The 27457-nt window shown below is 43.1% G+C and overlaps 1 protein-coding gene across 4 annotated transcripts in view; it reads left to right on the top strand.

Moving 5' to 3' along the window:
• Positions 1–7990, top strand: part of PTGFR (prostaglandin F receptor) — a 65035-nt gene extending 57045 nt beyond the window's left edge. For all 4 annotated transcript variants that reach the window (XM_077450399.1, XM_077450400.1, XM_077450397.1 and 1 more), the window contains one exon: positions 5899–7990. In XM_077450399.1, the coding sequence (XP_077306525.1) occupies positions 5899–6240 (342 nt within the window). In that variant the 3' untranslated portion in view covers positions 6241–7990. The remainder of the gene's footprint in view (positions 1–5898) is intronic.
• Positions 7991–27457: the final 19467 nt, after the last annotated feature.

Genomic DNA, 27457 nt, shown 5'->3' with positions numbered 1-27457 from the left:
AGAGTTGTTTGGGGTAAATTGAGTGAACTTTCTGACTATATCTCAGTTTCAGTTTAATTTAATTTGTATTCTTTTAGTGCTTTTTTCTCAAAATGCTTAGACAGCCATCTTGAGCGTACTCATTTGAGCCTAGCAACATGTCTTTGGAGTGTGAGGGGAAAGCCACACAGACACAGGCAGGACATGTAAACCCCATGTAGGTATTGTCCTGGTTGGGATTTGAACCAAGGGCTTTGGTAGGGCTAGGTGGAAGTATCAACCACTGAGCCACTATGCTCTAGAGTAGGGAATAAGGTAAGGCATACTTGGTATTTGAACCAAGAGACCTGGTACAGCAAAGCAGAACCACTAGTCCACTAGAGTAGAAAATACGGCAAGGCAAGGCATGGCATGGTTGGGATTTGAACAAGGCAAAGAAAACACCTAGAGTTACCTTTTAAATGCTGGACGCAGAAGGAAACAATGGTCATGGTTTAAATGACTCAGGACTATAAGTATTCTGTTTTTTCTATGATCATCTTTGTTGAGTCACACACTTTACAAAACTTTCATTTCTCAAAGGAAAGGACGTTGTGATGTTTTATGTCTTAATATGAATTATGTCAGAGAATAAGCATTGTAGTCAGCACTGTTATAAAGCATCTGTGGACAGAGCGTAGTGCATAACCCAAATTTATGGCCAAAAGTTAATGATGGTGACAGCTAGTGGATCATTACACTGTTCTGTTAGTCTCAGGAGAGTGCCTCCTAATTGTAATTAAAAAAATAAGTGAATGAGATACTTTTCATTTAGAGATGCTCGTTATTCGATTGCACGAAGGACATTTAGAGCTCACGTATAAACATCAAAGTAGGAAACGAATGTTATTGACTATAGCAGCCAAAAGTAATTGGAATAAGGCAGAAGGGGCCAGACCAGTTGCTGACAATGCCCGTGATTGCAATCACACTGGAAAAAATAACACTAAGGCCGCGTACACACGCGCGGACTGTTCGCCCAACTTTGTCCGTCCAACAGTTTCGGCAAACAGTCCGCTCAAACTTAGCATGGACGGACATGGCCACACACGACGGACGAACAGTTTGCTGAAACCGTGCGCGATGACGTGAACGGCACGTACGACGGGACGAAAAATACGACGTCCTATACACTGCATTATAGCTTTCGGCGTGAAAATCCTTTCTGAGCATGCGCGCAACTTTGTTTGACGAACAAGCCTACACACGAGCGGACTGTTCGCTGAAACAAGGTTTCAGCGGACAGGTTTACGGAATTTCCGAAAAACCTTGTCCGTCAAACTGTCCGCTGAAACTGTCCGCTGAAAGCCCACACACGAGCGGACTGTCCGCCCAAACACTGTTCAGCGGACAAAGTTGGGCGAACAGTCCGCGCGTGTGTACGCGGCCTTAGTGTCGGTTCACACAAGCGTGATGCCAGACATCGCATGTAATTCGCAGCGCACTGCTGTTCACATTACCTGCGATGTCTATGCGGGTGCGATGTCAGCCATACAGATAGTATGGCTGATATCGCACCGCATTCGGTACAAACACGCACAGGACCCTTTTTTCTGTTCGGACCAGAATCGGATCGCATGTGTGTTCACACATATGCGATCTGATTCATGTCCGAACTGTCAGTTCACAGTGCGATATGCAAGCTGAAATGGGGGTGTCGTTAACATATAATGACACTCCCCAGCAGTTCGCATATGGCAGTGTGAATTGCCATGCGTGTCGAGTGCGATGTGGGAACCCGCAGTTGATTCGCAGGGTTCTCGCATCGCACTAGTGTGAACCGGCACTAAAGGTCCAGTTCACTTCTTGTCTATTCACATTACTGTTTATCAAGCTCTGATTAAATGGCCATTCTTGGACGCCCAAAATGCAATAGACTCTTTTTGGATTGTCCCCCTGATTTATTTATTTTTCAAATAAAGTTCTATCTGGACATCTTAGCAGTGGTGTGGTGCTTCAATTTCCATTTTTGTTACATAGTTACATAGTAGGCAATGTTGAAAAAAGTACAACCCATGTGTGTGATTTTATGTCAGTATTACATTGTATATCCCTGTATTTTGTGGTCAGGTGCTTATCTAGTTTTTTTAAATGATCACTGCTCCCTGCTGAAATCACCGCCTTTGGAAGGGCATTCCACATCCTAACTGCTCTTACAGTAAAGAACCCTCAATGCAGTTTGAGGTTAAACCGCTTTTCTTCTAATTTTAGTGAATGGCCACGTGTCTTATTAAATTCCTTTATGCAGAAAAGTTTTATCCCTATTGTGAGGTCACCAGTACGGTATTTGTAAATTGAAATCATATCCCCTCTCAAGCGTCTCTTCTCCAGAGAGAATAAGTTCAGTGCTCACAACCTTTCCTCATAACTAATGTCCTCCAGACCCTTTATTTGTTTTGTTGCCTTTCTCTGGACTCTCTCCAGTTCCAGCACATCCTTCCGGAGGACTGGTGCCCAGAACTGGACAGCCTACTCCAGGTGAGGCCGGACCAGAGTCTTGTAGAGCGGGAGAATTATCGTTTTATCTCTGCAGTTGATCCCCTTTTTAATACATGCCAATATTCTGTTTGCTTTGTTAGTAGCAGCTTGGCATTGCATGCCATTACTGAGCCTATCATCTACTAGGACCCCCGAGTCCGGAAAACATCCTAGATTCCCCCAGAGGTTCTCCCCCCAGTCTATAGATTGCATTCATATTTTTGCCACCCAAATGCATTATTTTACATTTTTCCACATGTTCCACAGTTGCCCACCCCTTATATTTGTTCAGATTTTCTTGCAAGGTTTCCATACCCTGCAGAGAAGTGATTGCCCTGCTTAGCTTAGTATTGTTCGCAAATACAGAAGTTGAACTGTTTATCCCATTGTTCTCTTCTAAATAATCACATCAATCAAGTCAGAGAGTACAGGAAATTAGCAGCTGGCTGGATTTCCGATATGGTCAACAGGTTTTTTTTTGTCCTAATCAAACAGATATTACAAAACCATTGTATATTTAAAAGGGAGCAAATTAGAGTCGTTGTTAGCATCATTAAAATGTATTTGCACACAGTTATGTGCATTTTTAACATGTTATTTCATGCTTTCTTACGTATGAAAATATGCATTGATGCAAATATGCATTGATAACCAAAATTAGGGGTTTAATTTACCAAAGGTTTTCCAGTCCGGTTGGAGGGTCTAGGAGGGATTTGTTGTCACCATAGAACCTGTATTATTCAGGGGAGCTCCTACCTTAAAAAAAAAAACCTTTAACTTGTTGACCTGTATGAGTTTGTGTTTTCTAGATACTGTGTGTGTCCTTGTCTGTCAAGACCACCCACAGCCTTCTCTGTCACACTGTGTTGACCTCTGAGCCTTGCTGTTGAAGTTCAGAGTATGTTATGTAGACCACAGATGGCTTTCTATTCCTACTGGTTGTGCAGTACTGTGTAGGTCTGCTAAGGGATCTCGACTCTCCGGTGGTCCAGGCTCCATTTAGATTAAATAAACCTGACCTGACCTACTCATACAACACCAGCACAGTGCTGGCATTAAAAATATCTGGTGCCACCAAAGAGTCCATTAAATCTGTGTTCATGTTAAGTAGACAATAAATTTCGGAGGGCATTATACCAGATCTCTGCTCAAAACTACCTGTAAGATTAGGTTCACACTTGAGCTTCTTCAGCTGTTGTTTGAGCATTTTAACCACTTCAGCTCTGGAAGGTTTCACCTCCTTCATGACCAGGCCATTTTTTGCTAATGGGCACTGTGCTACTTTAAGGCGGTAGTAAAGCCCACTTTGTGATTTTTACCTACAGGTAACCCTATAATAAGGCTTACCAGTAGTAAAAATGAATAATTCCTAAACCACACCCTTTAGGACATATTTACCCTGGATGAAGCCAGTGACCTCACCAGCACATACTCTCTGAAGGTCTGGCATACTATGCTGGACCATCAGAGCTTTATGCCGCAACCGAGGGCTCTTGCACACATGCTCAGGAGTGACATCACCGTGGCTCTGGCCACTCACAGCTCCGGAGCCCGCTAACCCCAAAGAAAATGTATACTACCACATTATGCCATTGTCTTATGGTGTTTTTTTTCAACTCTATTGTGGTTTACTACCGTTTGCTACCGCTTTAACTGGTTATTGCGTGGTCATGCAACACTGTACCCAAATCCAAATCTATATAATTTTTTCACACGGATAGAGCTTTCTTTTGGTGGTATTTGGTCACCACTGGGTTTTTTATTGTATTATTAAAAAAAAAAAACTACAGTTTTTACTTTCTGCTATAAAACATCTAATGTTAAAATTAAAAAAATCTAATTTCTTCATAAATTTAGACCAAAATGTATTCTGCTACGTCTTTAGTTAAAAAAATTAAAAAAAATCCCAGTAAGTGTATATTAATTGGTTTGGGTGAAAATTATAGTGTCTACAAACTATGGTATACATACTGGAATTTTTATCTATTTGTTCTTGCTGACCGTATAACCTAGATGTACGGCAGCAAGGCGACCCTTCTACGCCAGATCGCGTGTAAAGTTTGTGATCTGGCACGTCTGGGTTCGGGGCATGTGTGCATGCTGCCGGCAACCCGGCTGTGCTCTGTTAGGCACAGCATATGTCAATCAGGTGATCTATTGATTGGAACCCGCTGATCATCCAAAAAACACAGAGTACAACCTCTGCCTGCAAACAAGGTAGAGCCCTGTCCTGTCAGCGGGCAATTGCCGGATTTCTTTTTCCCTGAAAAACAGGGAATGAAATTGATTACTTCCTTTAGTGAAAGCCCCTCACACAGTACACATAAACACTGGCTAGACACATATTTAACACCTTTGTCGCCCTAGATGTTTAACCGCTTCCCAGCCAGGGTCATTAGTACAGTGACAGTGCATATTTTTAGCACTGACCACTGTATTAGCATACCTGGTTCCCACAAAGTGTCAATTCGTGTCAGAATGTCTGCCTCAATATCGCAGTCCCACTATAATACCCTGTACACACAATCGGATTTTCCATCTAACAAAACTTGTATGGTTTTTCCGACGGAATTCCGCTCAAGTTTGGCTTGCATACAAACGGTCACACAAAAGTTCTCTGAACTTTCAACCGTCAAGAAAGCAGTGAAGTACAACACTACGACGAGCTGAGAAAATTAAGTTCAATACTTCCAACATTGAATTGTTTCCGAGCATGCATAGGAATTTTGCATATCGGAATTTGCAGTTGGATGCTGGAGATTGTTCTGGAAAGATTTTTCTGTACGCCTTTCTCTCAAGGTGTGCTCAGACACTGCATTGTCAGATGTAGGAAGGTCAGCCAGAGAGTCAGCAATCTCCCCATCATCGTCATCATCATCATCCATCTGTCCCCTGCCATTATGAAAGTGCAGTGACTTTTTCCTTACCAGGCCATCTAGCTTGGAGAAGCAAAGGGTGATGCAGCAGCCCTCTTGTTTCTATCCTTGCTGGGCATAGTCATAGTGCTGGAGTGTTCCATGTAAAGAAGTTCAGGCTGTGCAGAGCATGGCGGGGAAGTGTGTGCTGCGGCCTGTCCTTTCTGCTCGGCGCCATCTTTGGTTCCATGCACCCGCGAGCTGCTGAAGAATTCAGACAGCCGGGGTGGTTCAGGCGGCTTGTTGCTCCATTTTCAGGACATAGCTGCAAGGTCCCCAGGCAGAGCAGGTTTGGTTAGTTTGTGGTGGCAGGATTGGCATGTCAGCACTGCTGTGTCCCCTGTTTCAGCAGAGAGCGCCCATCTCGGATTGCGGCCAGGCTCCGCCGGGCCATGTTACATTTACAAGTCTTCTTTGCAATGTGCTTTTTATACTCTGCAATGACATTGAAGGTTATTTAACATTTTCATGTTTCTTTTTCTTTTAGTTCACAATGGCCAACATTGGATTAAAGATATATGGTTCCCAATCCCAAGAAACGAATCAGACAATTCTTTTCGCCCTTCGAATGGCCACGTGGAATCAAATACTTGACCCATGGGTGTACATTCTCTTGCGGAAGACAGTCCTCAGAAAACTGTTCAGGATTGCCAGACGCTGCTGTGGGGTGGAATTTATCGATTTACATGCTTGGGAATTCAGCTCCTTTAAGAATTCTCTGAAAGTTGCCACCATATCAGACTCCCCAAGCTGCACGCGAACAAACACATTCAGCATCTCCCAAAAATCTGATACAGAACAAAAATGTGAACTCATTGAAACAAAATAAGCCATTTTTAAGAGACAATCTGATTCTGCTATTGGCTGGTGTTGTATAATATGAGTAGTGAAGTGATGGTTCATTGATGATGAAATTAGTCCATCCATGGTGGCTGAGTGATATCTCACCAGAGATAGACAAGACAATATCAGTACCAAATAAATTGTTTATTTGCCTTACAGTACTGTAAGTCAAGCAACAGTATCCTAAAACGGATCATGTAACAGTTACTTATAGTAAATAATTATCAGAAAGATGAATATCATAGTTTGTCTAATCAGAAGCCTAGGAGGGTCAAACAGAAAAAATATCAGATGGCCTGTTTTAATTTATACCCTATGGTTACCCTTTAGCAGGTTGTATCTAGAACATATTTATGCCAAAGATCTCCCATCTTGGTTGTGGGACGTACCCATTGCCTTCTTGCCTAGGGATTTAGTAGCAGTTGGAAATCCCAAATTGAAGACTCAGTTTTGTGAATGCTGGAATTTAATAATAATCTGTAATTTCTCATTGGCTATTTTTTGAATTCCAACAGATTTAGTAAAAAAAATACAGTATAAGTATAAGCTTGGTATTCTTCCCGAATACTAATAAATATTAAACTGAGGTCATGAGCATATTTCATAATATAGAGCAAAATTTGCTCAGAGAAACCATTGACAGTAAATCTTATGCCCCATATACACTATCAGTTTTTCTGCTGAGTTTTTCCTTCAGATTTACCAAAACCATGTAGTAGACATGTGCACTCATTTTCGTCCGAATGCATTTTTGTCAGAATTTCGGGTTTTAAAAAACGATAACGAACGTGCAGAGTGCGAAAACCGAAAGATCCGCCATAAACAAATGCTTTATTTTCGTTTTCAACAACAGTTTGATATAGATAGGAAATTCGACATGGCGCTGACAATAGCGATCTGTGTCCATCGAACCTGTGGTCGAATGTGCCTAACCTTAACTCTATTAGTCCAAGATTATTCTACATAGAGAGAAAAGACTCGACATAGAGAGAAAAGATTTGACATTATAGAGACAATAGCAAAAAAGGTAGAATGTGCCTAACCTAACTCTATTAGTCCAAGATTATTCGACATAGAGAGAAAAGATTCGACGTGCAAATTTGACGATGCAGTCGCCGAGAGAAGACATTTATGGTCAAATGCTCCACCCATAGGCTATAGAAGAATTCTAATGTTGGTTGACTAGTAATAATAATTAATAAATATATATTATATATATTCTACTATAGCTTGTAGGCGGAACATTTGACTGGAAATGTACGATTGCGGCATTGTACAGTTTAGCTGCTCCGTTGAATCATCTTAGAACATTCGACAGACACCATAAGCCTTCAATGACAGATTTGACCTTAATTATTTTGGATTTTCGGACGAATGCATTTTTTAACGAAACAAAATAAATAAATATTTTGGGAGTAACTAAATAAATGTATTTATTTAGTTACTCCCAAAACGAAATTCCGAAACGAAATATTTCAATGTGCACATGTCTACCAAAAACTCAGCAGAAAAACTGATAGTGTGTATGGGGCTTTATACTTTGGGTCAAAGATTGCTGAACAGAGCAATTGCTGAAGACCAGTTTAAAGGGAAACTATAGTACTTTACCAATTTGTTTTTTAAATATGTACAGTGTGTGAATGTGAACAGCTCTGTGTAAATACTCAATTTGTGTTAATATTTTGAAAAACTATGTTTTTGTGTATAGTTTGTAAATAAATGTGTACATGTAAGCAGCCATATTTCCTCATTCTATATGCAGGCTCTGCTTCCTGATAAATCACTGCTTCTGTCTCAAGTACAGGACCATGGGTCAGATCTGACTGACAAATCATTAGACTATCTGTAAATCAAATTAACTAATAAATAAATCTCAGCAGGCATTAAATTAGACCTTGCACTAAAATGCAATGTCCGCCTAGTACATCAACCCCTCCTTCCATCAATCTCAAATCTCAACATGATAGCTGTACGAAATACATCTGTGGTATATAGGTTAGAAAATATACTTACCTTATAGCTGGCTTCTGCTCAGGGTGCCCAGACCTGTTTCTCTTAACCTTTTTAGAGTGAAGGCAACCTTTAAAATTGTGCACAATCTCAAGGCACCCCATTCTAAAATATATACCGTATCTCACAAAAGTGAGTACACCCCTCACATTTTTGTATAAATATTTTATTTTATCTTTTCATGTGACAACACTGAAGAAATGACACTTTGCTACAATGTAAAGTAGTGAGTGTAAAAATTGTATAACTGTGTAAATTTTCTGTTCCCTCAAAATAACTCAAAACACAGCCATTGGTTCCGCTGGCAACAAAAATTTGTACACCCCTAAGTGAAAATGTCCAAATTGGGCCCAATTAACCATTTTCCCTCCCCGGTGTCATGTGACTCGTTCATTTTACATGGTCTCAGGTGTGAATGGGGAACAGGTGTGTTAAATTTGGTGTTATCGCTGGTAATCCTGGTCACTTGAAGTTCAACATGGAATCTCAAGTCAAAGAACACTCTGAGGATCTGAAAAAAAAAAAACACTGCTCTACATAAAGATGGCCTAGGCTATAAGAAGTTTGCCAACACCCTGAAACTGAGCTGCAGCACGTTGGCCAAGACCATACAGCGGTTTAACAGGACTGATGCCACTTAAAGCCAGGCCTCGTAGTCGAACAAAGAAGTTGAGTGCACGTGCTCAGCGTCATATTTACAAACATGTGAGGGGTGTACTCACTTTTGTGAGATACGGTAAAACTAAACTAATAATTTTACATAATGCAGCAACATAAACACACGTAGGACATCCAAGGTTGGTGTGCATTGCAAATACACACTGGCAATAGCTAGTATTCCAGTGGACAAGTTAGGGACAAACATGGATGCTGTGCAGGTGCCCGATGTTCTGCTTATCAACCAATGATGTCATTGGTTGTTAGGACACCAGCGGCTAGAAGGTTGTAATGGTGCACAATGAAAACCTGTGGAATTGTGTAACTAAAAGGCAAGCTTGGCCCACCTGTTGGCTTGTATACAATTCTTGGCCAATTTTAGGCATTTTGCCAAGGCACCCCTGAAGAACCATGGAGGCATCCTGTTTGAAAAAAGGCTATGGTAACATAACAATCCTTCCGGTGAGATTCTGAAATAGCTGCTGAAAATCCCAAGTCTCACAAGAGGGTACGTCTGAACAGGGCTATGCTGTCTTCTTACAAGACATGGAATCCTCAGCGTTCTTAGGATCTCAATAGAAGGATAATTGATGTCACTTTCTCTAGGGAAATGCTGCTGTAAGGTAATTAGATTTTCTAACTTTTTTTTATTTTGCACAGGTATGTTTTTTTTGACAGCAATCATATGGCAATTTGAAATGAATGGGGAAATGTGGCATGATGTAGTATGCATACCTTGCATTTTAGTGCAAATAACGCTTTATGCAATGATGCTAATTACATTACATTAATTACATTTGTAGGAGTTGCGTGGCAAGGAGTCAATTATAGATACTGCACCTCATCCCTAAATACATTACATCAAAAGCAACAAAGGGAAAAAATGGGATTATCACGGTGCATAGATACAGATGAACAAAAATTAGAAAATATTTGAAAAAACTAAATTATAATATCAAATTTTAATAAATATCACACAATGATAAAAATACAGAAAACAAAAAAAAGAAAAAATAATACAATTGAATAATTAAGCATAAAATAGATATATTCTATCCAATTTTCAGACAGCCAAAAGTTTGCAGCGTGTTGGGCCAAGATGGCATTGGCCTTAAGATGCTGTCTGGTCAGTCCTTCCCTACAGTCCTTCCCTACATGTCCATGGTTCTTCAGGGGTGCCTTGGCAAAATGCCTAAAATTGGCCAAGAATTGTATACAAGCCAACAGGTGGGCCAAGCTTGCCTTTTAGTTACACAATTCCACAGGTTTTCATTGTGCACCATTACAACCTTCTAGCCGCTGGTGTCCTAACAACCAATGACATCATTGGTTGATAAGCAGAACATCGGGCACCTGCACAGCATCCATGTTTGAAACATGGCTGGGTCTTTCAGCATGACAATGATCCCAAACACACCGCCCGGGCAATGAAGGAGTGGCTTCTTAAGAAGCATTTCAAGGTCCTGGAGTGGCCTAGCCAGTCTCCAGATCTCAACCCCATAGAAAACATTTGGAGGGAGTTGAAAGTCCGTGTTGCCCGGCGACGGCCCCAAAACATCACTGCTCTAGAGGAGACCTGCATGGAGGACATGGAGGCCAACATACCAGCAACAGTGTGTGACAACCTTGTGAAGACTTACAGAAAACATTTGACCTCTGTCATTGCCAACAAAGGATATATAACAAAGTATTGAGATGAACTTTTGATATTGACAAAATACTTATTTTCCACCATAATTTGCAAATAATTTCTTTCAAAAATCAGACAATGTGATTTTTGTCTGTCATAGTTGAGGTATACCTATGATGACAATTACAGGCCTCTCTCATCTTTTTATGTGGGAGAACTTGCACAATTGGTGGCTGACTAAATACTTTTATGCCCCACTGTATCGTGATCCAGGCAATCTAATGGAAAAAAATAGATTGAGATGTGTTCTATCCTGGCCATAGCAAACCATCTGCTTACAAGGCTAAAAGACTACTAACCGAATTCCTGTTGCCTTAAATAAAAGCCAATATAAATATAGATAATATACAGTATATGAAATCCTATCACTTGACACATCCAACATTTAAAGCAACCCATTAAGGAATGTCCATGCAACAGAAGAGGTATTATCTTCATATATTCATCGGCCCAAGTCTCCTACCCATCCTCCACCCCAGCACTTCAACCAACTTCAGTCTCTTCAGCATTCAACACTTCTGGGAATGTTGGATACCCGTGTCCCCTACTGCATTCTGTGGTTCCTTCTGCTGACACATAGGTGACTACAGGACACAGCAGTGAGGTAGGGGGTCAATAGAATAAACCACGACAATCAATGGGGGGCACCAGCCCTGAAGAGTCAAAAAGCCAAGGAGACTGAGAGAGGCTGCAGTACAGAAACGGAGTGAAGGTAAAAGACAAGAGCTGAGCATATTACATCTTCTGTAGCATGGACTTTCCGTTGGGATTTTTTAGCCTAACAGGGTCACTTTAAGATATACAGCTCTCTGCTCACCTTTCACCATATCACTGAGCATAACCTATCAATTGCAGCCATATGTGGCTGAAGAGAGGCTGACTGCATTTATGATTTAATGAATATATTAAACATAAAATCTGCACTTTGTAGGGGAGTATCTTGTCTTGTCTGTTACCAGCGTATGTCAAATCTCCTCAGTTCCCATAGGGCAGGGGTCTCCAAACTATTCAAACAAAGGGTCAGTTTACTGTACTTCAGGGTGGGCCGGGCTGTGGCCATTGGGAGTAGAAAAAGTCCTGATGTCAGTGGGAAAAATGAATGCTCCATCATTTGTTTCAGTAGAGGAATTGTGCCCCATCATTGGTGTGATTGGAAGAAATTGTGCCCCATTGTTGGTGTCATTGGAAGGAATTGTGTCCCCTCCTTGGTGTCCGTGGGGGGGGGGGACTATGTCCCATTGTTGGTATCCTTTGATGAAACAGTGCCCCAAGGGCCAGTTAAAAGCGAGCATCTGGCCCCAGGCCACAGTTTGGAAACCATTACCATAGGGGCTCATTTTACTTTTTGTTATACTCTACAGTCTTACTTAATATTGTAGCTTGAGGATTGTTTTTTTTTTTTTAAGGCTGCGGTATTGAACCTCTCAGGGAATTCTCTTTACTTAAAGTGGTTGTATAGTCCTTTTTGGGACTTTTACCTACAGGAAAGCCTATAATAAGGCTTACCTGTAGGTAAAAAAAATATCTCCTAAACCGTACAGGGTTGACTGCAGCGGCGCATGCGCACAGGGGATTCCCGGCTGAAAGCCCGGCAGACAACGGACCCTGCCGGGAAAAAATCTCCCGCGCGCATGCGCATGCGATATCGTGGCTCCGGCCACTCACAGCGCCGGAGCCGCGATACCCGGAAGAAACGCCGAGGGAACATGTCAGCTCCCTCGGCGTGGATCGGACCAAATGTTGGGGCTTCGTTCTAAGGTAAGTATTTCATAATGAGCTAGTATGCGGTGCATACTAGCTCGTTATGTCTTTCCTTTACAGGTAGGAAAAAAAACAAAACACATTAGCGGGTATACAACCGCTTTAAAGAAGCGGAGAGAACCCCGTGATTGGAAGAACATCAGTCACATTACTTTAACAGGTAGCATGGCTCGTTATTTTTTCTATATTTGTTTATTTCAAACTCCTACTTAATCTAAAAGCCAGCAGGGTACAATGCATATATTTTAAAGCTCCAATTTAAATAACCTCTGTAAGCAGTAGCAAGGGTTCAATGCTCATGTCTAGTGGGAACAGAATACAAAGCTATACTTTCCTTATCCACTTTCCGGCTGAAGCTCTCTTTCCCTCTCTCTGTCTGCTCCGGGATTTGGGCAGCCCGTTGCCACCGGCAAGTACAATTCAGGGCTAAGTGTCTTACATTGTACATAAAGACATTGGAGAGCCTGCAACTGGCAGAGTGGGGAAGGTAGGAGGCTTCAGGGGACCGATTGTACAGCATGGAGGAGGCCTGTGTGAAAGAAGAATAAGGTACACTATATTACCACGCACCTGAACTTTAATGGCATCCCAGTTAAGGTTTAAGAGTGCGTCTACGAGAATGTTTGACCATTCTTCCAAAAGCACATTTGTTAGGTCAGGTACTGATGTGGACGAGAAGGCCTGACTCGCAGTCTCCACTCTAATTCATTCCAGTTCTACTGGATAGAGTCAAGTTCCGCCACCCCAAAACTCGCTCATCCATGTCTGTATGGACCTTGCTTTGTGCACTGGTGAGCAGTCATGTTGGAATAGGAAGGGGCCATCCCCAAACTGTTCCCACAAAGTTGGGAGCATGAAATTATCCAAAATGTCTTGGTATGCTGACGCCTTAAGAGTTCCCTTCACTGGAACTGAGGGGCCAAACCCAACCCCTGAAAAACAAACCCACACCATAATCCTACCTTCACAAAAATGATTTGATGGGGTGGCCCAATACGTTTGGCAAGAAGTGTGAATGAGCAAGTTTGGGGTATATTTGAGCAGAGACTGCAATGCCTGACCTCACAAATGCTCTTCTGGAAGAATGGTCAAACATTCCCATAGACACACTCCTAAACCTTGTGGACGGCCTTCCCAGAAGAGTTGACGCTGTTATAGCTGCAAAGGGGGGGCCAACTCAATGTTGTACAATACGGACCAAGACTGGGATGCCATTAAAGTTCATGTGCGTGTAAAGGCAGACGTCCCAATAATATAATAATAGTAATATAGTGAAAGTGCGGGGGGAAGGATTGTGCAATGCAAGGGTCATTTTTTCAGCTACAGTTCAGCTTTAAATCACACCACTGTGCTTCATAGGTGTTTTAAGCAGCGGTATAGCCGCGGCGAGGCCAAACCGCTGCTTTATGAATTGGGTGCTTAGTGTCACACCCAAGGGAGTTACTTTTAAATGTCTTTGTGTCTGGTCCTTCAAACCTGACTGATCGAATGAACTTCCCATGTATAACTAAATGTAAATGTTTTCTTTTGTGTGCTTTTTTGTAGCATTATTTTTTAAACTGTGCAATATGATGACATGAAGATATTTATATTGACGGTGTCTATATGTGGGTTTTGTGTTTATTTGTTATATATGCAATTGTTCAGATGTCTGTTCTTTTTATGACTGCTAATGCAGAAGGAATATATTACAAACACTGTTTAAAGGGAAACTATATTAATTTTATTAAAATGTGTGCTCAAAATGTGTTTTTTGTTTTGTTTCTGTGTGTAGATTGTAAATATAGATGTATGTTGCAGCAGTTGTATCCTTTACATTACATATATAGTTCCCTGTGGCATCCCCTGCAGCGCAGGTGGCTTCTCCTCCTCTCCCTCTTGCCAGCTTTTAGCTGCTGCAGGAGCAGCTACAGGGGGATTGGTTCCAGTATCAATGCTCCACCGCAACTGGCTTCTCCTTGTGTGCTGTGTTCATTCACAACTGAAGCATAGTAAACCATGTTTGCTATGCATCGGTTTCTGAATGAAAAGGAAGCCCCTGTACAGAATGCTTCCTGTTCATTCATTCTGCAGTGCAGCCAAGGCTGCAGGGAAATGGATTGAGGAATGTCCTTAGTCCCTTACTCAAAAGTAAGAAATCAGGGGTTTGTTTAGACCCCTGATATTTCACCAAAGCCTCTCCAACAAGGCTTTTAAAAAATGTAACAAAATAAAATAAGATTGCAAAGAATTGCTCTTCAGGGAGCATTTGAAAGGCATGATGAGCAGTTGTATCACCTTCTCACTGCCTGCTTTAACCCCTTCAACCCCACACTAATTCACATGCTTGTGGGGTGCTTGCAAATCAGTGCCATTCACTTGAATGGGTCCTGTTCGACAGGGGGTATAATATCTGTCATGGCTGCTAAGCAAAGCATAGTGTCTGCGGTATATGTACACCTCCAGCTACTGCCTCTGCAGCTAAAAGGAGTATCAGTGGGGTGGCAAAAAGGGCAGCCCAACCTTACATGTGAATGAACCCTAAGGGGGCAGGGGGGTTCTGTCAGGTAGGCTGTATGGGGCCCAGTGATTTTCAACAACAGCCCTGCCTGCAGTATGCCACAGTATGTGATTACAATGTTATTAAACCCGCAACAATAAAACCAGTGTGTATGCTTGTTCTACTCTGCACTGTAAAAGGGCTGTTTGATCCTGTCTTATCTGTTCCTCCCCTTCTTTTACTATCCCTAATGCATCTGCTGATAGCACAGAGCCCTGGGAGGTACTCTGCACATGCTCAGTTTGGTGTTGCAAGAGTTTTTTTTTTGGAGGATGCATGTGATCAGCACAGGGCCAATAAGTACTGTCCAGACAGAGGGTCAGGGGTTCTGTAGCCTCATAGGACAATCGGTGGAGAATGAAAACTCCTCCTTTAAGCTTTAACCACACACTGGTAGAAGTCACAAGACTGCTATACACTGCTGATGACAAGAGGTATTTAGAAGTTTATATTTACTAAAATAATTCCATTTCCATGTTCTGTGTACTGTGGGAGACCAGATATACTGAATGCAGGGTCCTGGGTTTGGTAACATTTTAAGCAGTTTCTTCTGCATTGGAGTCCATTGAAAATGAACCATACATTTTATGCCACAGCGCAATTTAATGTGAATGACAGAATACTATTAAAGCGGGAGTTCGACTGTTTTTTTTTTTTAAAGTCAGCGGCTACAAATACTGCAGCTGCTGACTTTTAAAATAAGGACACTTACCCATCCAGCACGCCCGCGATATCGGCACCCGAAGCCGATCTCTCGATCGTCTCTCGGGTGCTGCCGCCGCCATCTTGGGTATGGGAATCAGGAAGTGGAGCCTTGCGGCTTCACTTCCCGGTTCCCTACTGCGCATGCGCGAATCGCGCTGCGCAATAAGGATGGACCCCGCTGTCCCTGGGATCCGTGTGTTTCCCAGCGGACAGCGGGGGACCCGCAGGAAGTGGCGTAAATATCCGCAGATTCTGCGGATATTTATGCCGGAAGTGGGGGGAAATACCTGTACTGTACAGGTATCTGCACCCCCTCCCCCCCTGAAAGGTGGCGATTGTGGCGCCGGAGGGGGGGAGGGTTCCGATGAGCGGAAGTTCCACTTTTAGGGTGGAGCCCCGCTTTAAGCATACAGGTTGTATTAGAACAATTCTGTGCTTCTAAGGTTATGTTTCGTTGTTTGTTTCCAGCCTAAAGTACAAGTTTTGTTGCCAATGTGACTCACGCATTACCGTTTTTTTCATTGGCATAGTTCTTGGGGAAAGACGTTATATTAGTCCATATCATTTCTGTGACAAACAAGTAATTTTATTTACACTGTCAATTTTTATGTGTGAAGCATATTTATGACACATGAGGTGCCAGTAATGAAATAATTCTAAGGTGGAGTGAAATAAATATAATGAAAATGTCCGAGGTCAGCATCTTATGCCAGCAGTCCAGGAGTTGCAGTGACAGAATCAATTTGTAAAGATTTGTCCTTGGAATGCATTAGCCTTGATGTTGCCCTATATTTTCATACTGTCATACACAATAAACAATGCCTGTCTGCTCTGCAAATAGAAATTCCTACCTGTCTTTAAAGTGTTTGTATCACCATACCTTTTTGTAGTTTTAAATAGAACAGGGACAGGTTAAGCCTTTGTCTGTGTATGTTTTGCTTTCTATGTCCCTTCTGGGAAAATTACCTTCACTTCCTGTCCTTTCAACTCAACAGGAAGTGAGAAAAATCTGTACAAAGTGAGGGAATTCCTCCTTATAGAGAGTTGTTTTTCAGAATAGCTATCCCCATGAAAAGATTTCCCCCTCACCTTCTGTTCTGGTGAGAACTAAGGTTGCCACCTGTCCAGGATTCACCCGGACAGTTCGGGTTTGGAATCATGTGTTCGGGTTTCAGACCGCCTGAAACCCGGACACATTATATAGACTGGACTATGGCTTCCCAGCAGGGTTGCTGGCTGCAGTTGTCTAAGCTGAGAGTGTCTGTTACACTCTTTCACACTGCCCAAAGCCAAAACTAACAGCCCCCCCCCCCCCCGCCAAACACACACACAGATGGGAGAGGAGAGAGGGCTCGACCTGCACCTCTTCCCCCCACCCCTACCCCTCTGTGTCTGTCCACACTCCAATCCCTGGCGCTGTGCCTCAGAAAAGGAAAGTTTGGTCCGGATATTTGAATCCAGCAGCCTCAGATACATCTGGATTAGAGATGCTGACTGCCAAGGGGTGAGTGAGCTCACCATCCATCCCTGTCTGTGACTGAAGTCTCCCCTCTTTTCTCTCCTGCCTCTGAGTGAGTACACTAAGGCAAATCAGGGTTTTCAGAGCACTCCTTACATCAGAGTTCCCCTTTACACCAGAAGCCAGTGTTTCCCCTAAAATCAGGGTTCCCAGAGGATGTGGGAATTATGTTAGAGTCCCCAGAGTTCTCCCTTACATCAGAGTCTGCAGGGTCCCCCCTTACAGTGAAAGGGAGCTCTGTGAGTTCAGATGTAAAAGGGAAACTCTGTGGACTCTGATGTAAAGGGGGACTCTTGTTATTAACTTCATATGATTAGAATTGTTATTTAATAGCAAAATATATGTATAGTTTACACTATCTAAAAAATCATGCGCTGCTAAAGTGTTGGGGTTTGACTTGAAGAAAAGGTTGCAACCCTAGTGAGAACTCTCTTTCTTAATTGAATACAGTGGTAAAGAGATGAGCTTAGGTTCAGTTCCTGATCTAGTCCAAACCCATATTCGGCCTAACTGGGAAATCAGCTGCACCTACACAAAGGGGAGAAGATACTTTTGACATCATTGACCTAATATGGTCCAGGAATGACAACTGCCTGCCCAGAATGCTGGATACTGTGAGAGGAGCACTGTGAAATTCAGTTTGGATAGGGTGCTGTGTGTACAGGGCGCCTAAATACCCTATGATAGGATCATCCTTTTAAACAGAACACTTCAAGACCGCAAAAAAAAAAAAGATTAGATGTTGTAAAATAAATAATGCTGGGAGGAGAGCCTGGTCACGTGACCATCATGGGGTTCTTAAAGTAACACAGACTTTTTATTTCCGCCTACTGTAGCGCTGGCTCTTGACGAGCATGCACTATATGTTTTTCAAAATTAATATTCCCTGAAACCACAGTTGGGTTTTAGGGCTAATTTCACAAAATTATGATTTCAGTACCAGTCCAGCTGGCCTGCACTGGGTTATCCTTGGCCGCAGGTGTCGCTGTCACTGGCAGCAAGTGGTAGAACGCAGTTTAGCTGGGTGTATTGAATGCCACGTTTTCTCGGAACGAGCCCAGTGGGAGTGTTCTCCTGCTGTGCACTCTGGGAGGTGGTATTTAAGGTGCTAACATCACGTGTTACAGGGTTCCGTGCCAGAGGATTTTCTGTCGGTTTGGTTCTGGTCCTCCTGACCAGCCCCCATGGCCCTCCTGGCCTGGGGTGCGGTTCCATGCATTTCCAAGTCTCGGGGCTGTATAGCCCGAGGCGAAGCAACTGCAGGGACAGGCCTGAATGGATGTCGAGGCCTGGTGATTCAAGGGTGGTCCAGTGCCGTCTCGTCTAAGGACAGACCCAGCAACTGGAGAAGCATCCAGGGGAGGACTCTTCAGGAGAAGGCTATGCACAAGGATGGCTTCTCTGAAGAAGCCTGGAGGCTCAGTTGAAGGACACTTCATGGATCCACACTCATACGGTATCGCTGGACCGGCTGTGAGATACTGGTACCGTATGATAGCTCTGTAAATTTGTCTATGACCTTCAGTAACGCTCAAGTCTGTGGCAGAGAGTTTTTCTCAAGTATTCTACGCTCAAGTCTGTGGCAGGGACTTTACTTTACTTAACACCCTACCGGCTGCTAGAAGGCAGACTAAACCCCTGTTTTTAACGTACTGTTAGACAGGTCAATTTGGTTGTCTACGAGCTGGTGGTAAGTAGGCTTGGATTTTTCCTGGGCATTCCCCAGGCCTTGTTGTTACCTGATTTAGCCTTCCAATGCCACTTACTGCTATAGCCAGCTATAGATGATGGCGGTGGCGAGTTTTGTCATATCGTATTTGTATTGGTGCAGCAGTGCACCAGCAACGTTGCAGCCATTGTGCTACATGCTGGGCGTTTGGTGTGCTGCATGTACCTTTAAGAAGGGGTGGGCTCCCCTTCAGTCCACCTGACCTCATCTATCCATTAGAATGCATGTGCCTCCACTGTGGGGACACTCATACTTTAGTGTTAGGACCACAGATACAAGGGTGCCTTGACGAGGCTCTGTGGCTTACGCATGCGTTTGCAAATGCGTGTGGACTAAACCCCTGTTTTTAATGTACTGTTAGACAGGTCAATTTGGTTGTCTGCGAGCTGGTGGTAAGTAGGCTTGGATTTTTCCTGGGCATTCCCCAGGCCTTGTTGTTACCTACTGGCTGCTAGGCCTAGTGAGAGGTCTATCCGGGGGTGGTGGAAATCCAGCTGTGAAACGGTTATTCTCTGGATTCTTTCTATAAAGACTTTCCATTTTTGACAGTCCAAAGTACCTAAACTTCCTCCTAACCCTCTACCTTAAACTGAGTGATCTTGTTTCTATTTCAAATAAATACCCCAAAAGAAGATCCAGTGTCAGTTTATGCATTTCTTTGGGTCATCTACCATGGGAAACCCTAGACAGAGACGAGTTCAAGAAGATAACGGTAAGCCCAATAAAACCAGCAGCTCCTTCGCTGGTCAGTGCTACACTACATTTTATGAATGGGGAGCAAAATACATTCAGCAGTGTTGAGTAGAAATGCAGTGTATAACAGAAAGAGTATAGTTCTCTGTAGAGAAGATATTTGATGTACAGTAAAACCTTGGATTGCGAGCATAATCTGTTCGGAAGCATGCTTGTAATCCAAACGCTTGTATATCAAAGCAAATTTCCCCATGAGAAATAATGGAAATGCAAATTATTCATTCCACAACCATTTATTCAGAAGTCCTTCAGTTTAAAGTCCATATGAAAAAATGATAGCAATGTGACAAGGTTGTGCAACCATAAAATGTCCATCCACAAATAGAAGCTTCCACGTGGGGATTAGAAGCAAAATCCAGCAGGTGATAGAGGGTATAAAAGAGAAGAGAGGCACCTTTAAGTGTAGCAATATGGTTACATTTAATGAAGGTACAACATTTAGCAACTCACATGGTGGATGGTTATAAGAGGGACATCTAAGTATGCAGGCACCCAGGGTAAAGCTGTCCACATAGATGGTCCTCCGCACCACCGGCTCTGTCAGTCTGCAATTTTGACCGGGAAGACTACCCTGCAGTAGAGTGTTCTGAAAGTGATGCCTGAACTACTCCTAGAGCGCAGCGTGGAAAGGAACAACATCAATGGAGGTGAGGAGAATGGTCTATGTGGACAGCTTTACCCCGGTTGCTTGCATACTTAGATATGCCTGTTTTAATCATCAACCATGTGAGTTTCTAAATGTTGTACCTTCATTAAATGTAACTTTCTTGGCCAGCCTAATGTCAGCACACAATGGGTTAACCCCTCTCTCCAGTCTCTCAGGACCACCTTCTCCTAGCTGATAAAAAGGGAGCCCTTCCTCCCCCTGCCCTTGTTCTCTTTTTTTGGTTGGACTCCAGGCCACAATGCTCGTGGAAGAAACTACAACCCTCTACCGAACCTACCCACCCAGGTTAAAGCCTCTCTTGGGTTGGAAGGTCCAGAACAATAAAGTTAGATCCTTTTATCACACTGGATGCTCTAGGTGCCGGAGCAATGCTTAAAGAGCTTACCATTAAGGCTGTGGTGTTGCCGGAAGATCATGTACTCTTTTCCTGCTCCCTAGGTGCCGCGCCGGCTGCCTCCCCTGTGCTTTCTGTCGGTTGGCGATGACATCACGGGGGAATGGGGCTGTGGGGGTGGAGGTGACAGGCATCGCCTAGCAACACTCACCATAAAGCCTGGATGGCCAGGAAGCTCCAGGCTGTTTGCCATAGCTAGTAAGGGAAGTATATTGGTGAGTTTCCTGTGGAGGGGGGGAGGGGTATCTGGGCTGTGCCACTGTTTACTAGACTGTGACCACTGAATATCCTTAATGCCTTAATGCATAACCCATGTGTTAACAGATTTCAGATATTTTCCAAATCTTCTGCCACTCTGAGTGACTCCACATCCTGTATTAAGGTAAAGTTATTTCCTTTAAATGCCAGAGTTAAAAAAAAAAGAAAAAAAAAGGAGAGGATAGAATAGAATCTTTTTTTATTATTTTAAAATCCTGTCTTTTTATTGCTGCAGTGTGAGCTCACCACAGCCCCAAAGTGCATGAAGATCATCGGAAAGGTAGGAGGGGTCTACGGGGGCCACAAACAAAAGAGTGCAATACACCAGGCTAATAAGGTGTTTTGTCTTTATAGGAGCAGAAGCCCTAGAAAAAGACATTTGCGGAGGAAAAAGTCCTGCCACCGTTCAAAATCTCTGCAGGCATCTGGGTCACACTCAGGACATAGACCCCAAGCAATGGCCAGCCCAGGACTGTTCAGACCGCTATAGTGGCAGAACAACGTGCAACAAGAGGCCATCCTGCCGAAGGCCTCTTCTGGGCTTGTACAGCGCCACCCGCCCCTGGAAAGCTCTTGTGCGCAGAATGCATAAGAGATGTAGCAACAGATAGAGAAACAGAGGCGCTAAGGATAAAGGAATATATTCATGAGACGGTGACTGAGAGTATGCGGTTGGTCTCAGGAGCAAGTACTTCCGAGACTAAGCCTAGAGTCAAGAGCGCATCTAAGCAGAAGCGAGACTCACCACCGATGCTGGAAATATCTTCAGGAGACTCGTCAGACTCTGATGAACCATAAGAATATTTATTCAACTTCCAGCTCATAGAGCCTTAAATTGTAGCAGTGAAGGTGGCCATAGACTGGGAACAAGACATCCAACCACCGGAAAAGGTTAAGAGATATTTCCCTAACCTGAAGAAGCAGGGGGCAACCTTTCCGTTCATGACAGAGATTCACAAAATTATTTGAGGAGCAATGGTAAAAATCAGAAAGGAAGGCAAACGTACAAAATTGCTTTTTAAGATTATACTCATTTAAGACCCCAGAGGCTGCCTTTTGGGAATCAGCTCCAGGGGTAGATGCAGCTTTGCAGCGCCTAGTAAGGCAGGTGTCCCTGAAATCTAAAACAGAGGCCAAGATGGCAGCTTCCTTGGCTGAAAACGATAGAGGGGTTTATTTCTGCTTTAGGTGTCTTCTTTACAGAGACATTTTCTTTTCCATTTCATCAACAGCTGCTTAACAGCTTTACAGCAACAGTTTTTTCTCTCCTTGGCATACCCCTCATCTCAAGTTCAAAGATTAAGGCAAAACTGAAATCAGGTTCAATTTTCAAAAGGATGTGAGAAAATAGAATTATTATTATAAGTGACACATTGTTTTTCCTTTTTACAGTCTTTATGAATTTAGTGCAATTTGTTTTATTTAAAATTACTTTTACTTTGTACCTGCTGCTGAACTCCCCCTGAACAAAAAATTACGGCCCTGTATGCATGTAACTATTTTTCTACATGGGGATTACGGGTGGAATATTACAGTTAAACATACATAGGAACATATTTAACCCATTTCTGATAAGAATATGTATATAATTATTTTTCTGCATGGGGATTATGGGTGGAATATTGTAGTTAAACATACATAGGAGCATATTCAACCCATTTTTGATAAGAATACACATAGAATTATTTTTCTACATGGGGATTCTTAGTATATTGGCCATAAGATGACATTTCTCATTCAGCTCACTTGAAATACAAACTGCATATATTTATACTCATTATCTATCTTTGATGGTGTTATACTGGTTATCAAGCAAATGGTAATCCTTTAGACTCCAAGGCTAGTAAATAGATAATAATTTTTAGTCCCTAAAGGGAATTTCAGAGCTTTTTTTTCTCTTTGTTTTTCATGTTGTGGTTTGAGAGTTGCAGATAAAAAACACAAAATATAGATAAAAAGAAACAGGGATATTGATAAATGAACATGCAAAAAAATTATTTACTCAGAATATGTTGTAATCCTCTCTGGAATCCATCCTTCATTATCCGGATCAATGAGCAGATGAAACATTGCTAATGACTTTCTGAACATCTCTGGCCTGGCTTAAAGAATTTAAAACTTAGCCTGGTAGAAAGAAATTTATAAGCATTGATAGTACTTTGTTTTCTTTCTAAACAAACTGACTTTCCATTTGTTTCTTGCCCCTGTTCTCAATAATTAAATATAAGCAATGGATAGAGAGGAAACTTATGCCGCGTACACACAACCAGACTTTCCGTCAGAATAAACTCTGGCGGTCTTTCCGACTAAGTTCTGCTGAAACGGACTTGCCTACACACAATCACACCAAAATCCGTTTGTTTAGAACATGATGACATACGACGGGACTAGAAAATGAAGTTCAATAGCCAGTAGCCAATACCTGCCCTTGTGTCATTTTTGGTCCATCGGAATAGCATACAGACGAACGGTTTTACGGCTAGGAATTTATTCTGTCGGAAAGATTTAAAACATGTTCTATTTCTAGGTCCTTCAGAATAAAAAAATAAAAAAAAAGTCAGCTGAAGACCACACACGATCGGAATATCCGATGAAATGATTCTGTCGGACCTTTTCTGCCGGAAAGTCCAGTCGCGTGTACGCGGCATTAGAGGGACGTACTAAACTGCATATTGGGATGATGGGATGATTGGATTATTGGCTGCAATACTCAGAACTCTCACTAGATGTCAGTTTACTTTATACACATCTATATGGTAATGACTATTGTTTCTCAATTTATGTTATTATTTTCTGCAGTGCTTGATACAATGTTGCAAGAAGTAGTTGCTAATGTTTAACTGCTCACTTGCTGATATATATGCAGCTGTACAACAGGATCATAGTAAATTATATGGAACTAATGGAAAAATTACATTTGACCTTTTTTTGATGGAAATATGGGTAGAACTATTATTGTTCATGGGGATTATGGCTGGAATATCATGTTAACACCTAACAATCAACATATTTAACCTATTTCTGATAAGAATATGCATATAACTATTTTTCTACATGGGGATTATGGGTTGAATATTACAGTTAAATATACATAAGACCATATTTAACCTATTTCTAATAAGAATATGCATATAATTATTTTTCTGCATGGGGATTATGGGTGGAATATCATACTTTTTTTTTTTAATTTAAATAATTTTTTATTGAAAATTTTATGGTAACAGTAAGCAGTTAAGGGTATAAAAACACACAAATAAACAAATTGTCAAACATCGGGGTAAACATACTTGCATAATATGCTCTAAGTACCAAGTCCAACCTAGCGCTCCCCTCTGCTTATATTAACCACATAAAACCGACTGAAATCACATATGTGGGCTCCACAAATAAACCATTCAGTAGCTTCCCAAACGGAATATCATACTTAAACATACATATGAACATATTTAACCCAATTTTGATAAGAATATGCATATAATTATTTTTCTACATGGGGATTATGGGTGGAATATTACAGTTAAACCTACCTAGGAACATATTTACCTATTTCTGATAATAATATGCATATAATTAGTGATGGACGAACTTCCGACGGGACGTTTCGCGAACGCGAAATGCGAACGGACCCAAACGTTCGCGAAACAGAACGTTCGCCGCGGGCCCCATTGACTTCAATGGGAGGCGAACTTTGCAAACCTTCATGTCGAATTTGCGGCCACGTGGTAATTATTAGGGGGTAAAACGTAGTCCCACCATCTGGACAATGACATAATACATGTATGAGGTGAATTTGGGATCGATAACTACAAGCATTTTTATTTTATTTGGGAAATTGTTCTAACAATTCAGGACTATGGAGCTAATGAAGGCAATGGAGGAGAGGGAAGGTCAGGGACCAGGGTAGGCAAAGAAGAGGGTGCAGGAGATGATCACCAGCAGCGTGACATACCGGAATGACACATGCACCGTGATAGAGGCATCTGACAGCAGCACCGTAATACAGAGCACTGACAGCAGCACCGTGACATACAGCGCTGACAGCAGCACCGTGACATACAGCGCTGACAGCAGCACCGTGACATACAGCGCTGACAGCAGCACCGTGACATACAGCGCTGACAGCAGCACCGTGACATACAGCGCTGACAGCAGCACCGTGACATACAGCGCTGACAGCAGCACCGTGACATACAGCGCTGACAGCAGCACCGTGACATACAGCGCTGACAGCAGCACCGTGACATACAGCGCTGACAGCAGCACCGTGACATACAGCGCTGACAGCAGCACCGTGACATACAGCGCTGACAGCAGCACCGTGACATACAGCGCTGACAGCAGCACCGTGACATACAGCACTGACAGCAGCACCGTAAGCAGCCCCAGGAGGAAGTCAGCACAGCACAGGGATGGTGTGATCCCCTCATAATAAGAACCCCCAGGAGGAAGTCAGCACAGCACAGGGATAGTGTGATCCCTTCATAATAAGAACCCCCAGGAGGAAGTCAGCACAGCACAGGGATATCATAAGCAGCCCCAGTAGAAATATGACACCGCTCAACCTCTTCAAAGAGGAGGGTAGGGGCATATAGTACGGTGTGCTTTTTTGGGTCAAGGAAGTGAGCCAAATGAATTAAGAAGGTCTGTGTGCTTGATTAAAAAAATAGTTTATAGACATATACATGGTCTACTGGTCACATGTGTTGAATTCCTCCGAGATCCATGCCTCATTCATTTTTAGAAATGTGAGGTAGTTAACACTGTGGTGAGCTAGGCGAGTACGCTTATCGGTCACAATCCCCCCTGCTGCGCTGAACGTCCTTTCGGACAGGACACTGGATGAGGGGCAAGCCAACAGTTCGATTGCAAATTGGGCAAGCTCTGGCCAGAGGTCAAGCCTGCCCACCCAGTAGTCTAGGGGTTCATCACTCCTCAGAGCGTCCACATCGGCCGTTAACCCAATGTAGTCGGACACCTGACGGTCTAGGCGTTCCCTGATGCTGGATCCGGATGACACCTGTCGATGGGTCGGCTGAAAGAATGACCTCATATCCGAAGTCACCAACACATCTTCAAACCGGCCTCTTCTTGCAGGCGCTGTTGGATTGGTACCCGCAACTCCTTCTCTGGGAGTGGGAATTGCTCCTCTGCCAGCGCACGCAAAAGCAGAATGCAGCATTTCTCGAAGCAAGGCCTGGAAGTGCTGCATTCTGACAGCCCTCTGCGACGGCGGTAACATTTCCGCCATTTTGTGTTTGTACCGGGGATCTAAGTACGTTGCCACCCAGTACTGGTCCTTGACCCTCATGCTTTTTATACGGGGGTCCCTATTAAAACACTGGAGCATGAAGGCCCCCATTTGCACTCAAGCGGAAGGTATGTGGTGGTGGTGGTGTTGTTGGTGGTAGTGTCTTTGGGGGTGCACATAGCAGAGAGTGAAGAAGAGGGTGCAGATCGAGAGGATGAGGAGGGTGCAGAAGAATAAGGCTGAGTGAGCCACTCAACCAAGTCTGGTGCGTCCTTTAAAGTAATTGAACGCACCTTCTGCAACTTCCCACTTTGGCTCAAGGCTGTTGCTCCTGCCCTACCCCTACCACCCCTGCGGAAGGGCCTGCCTCTTCCTCTGCCTGTCATTTTTTAAATCACCCTGTGACAAAACTCTTAGTCCCTATACCGCTGAAGGACTGCTGCAGTATAGGGCAGCGGTCAGCAGTAGTGCACGTCAACCCTATGTATTGTGGACCGATAGCGGTCCTTACAGAACAGCAGACTGTACTGCACTCAGGCCTATGTACCGTAGCACCCTATACCAAGTTACCAGTCCTTATAAAAACTTTTGTGGACCAAGCAGGTTGTGTGTTAGTGTTTAGCAGACTGTGCGTCAGTCCCTATACCGCTGAAGGACTGCTGCAGTATAGGGCAGCGGTCAGCAGTAGTGCACGTCAACCCTATGTATTGTGGACCGATAGCGGTCCTTACAGAACAGCAGACTGTAACGCACTCAGGCCTATGTACCGTAGCACCCTATACCAAGTTACCAGTCCTTATAAGAACTTTTGTGGACCAAGCAGGTTGTGTATTAGTGTTTAGCAGACTGTGCGTCAGTCCCTATACCGCTGAAGGACTGCTGCAGTATAGGGCAGCGGTCAGCAGTAGTGCACGTCAACCCTATGTATTGTGGACCGATAGCGGTCCTTACAGAACAGCAGACTGTAACGCACTCAGGCCTATGTACCGTAGCACCCTATACCAAGTTACCAGTCCTTATAAGAACTTTTGTGGACCAAGCAGGTTGTGTATTAGTGTTTAGCAGACTGTGCGTCAGTCCCTATACCGCTGAAGGACTGCTGCAGTATAGGGCAGCGGTCAGCAGTAGTGCACGGCAACCCTATGTATTGTGGACCGATAGCAGTCCTTACAGAACAGCAGACTGTACTGCACTCAGGCCTATGTACCGTAGCACCCTATACCAAGTTACCAGTCCTTATAAAAACTTTTGTGGACCAAGCAGGTTGTGTGTT

This window comes from Lithobates pipiens, unplaced genomic scaffold (genome assembly GCF_037356315.1).
Source record: "Lithobates pipiens isolate NorthernLeopardFrog02 unplaced genomic scaffold, aLitPip1_a1.2 Scaffold_23, whole genome shotgun sequence".
Classification (NCBI taxonomy): domain Eukaryota; kingdom Metazoa; phylum Chordata; class Amphibia; order Anura; family Ranidae; genus Lithobates; species Lithobates pipiens.
Note: the sequence above shows the minus strand (reverse complement) of the source record. Positions and strands in the feature narration are given on the sequence as shown.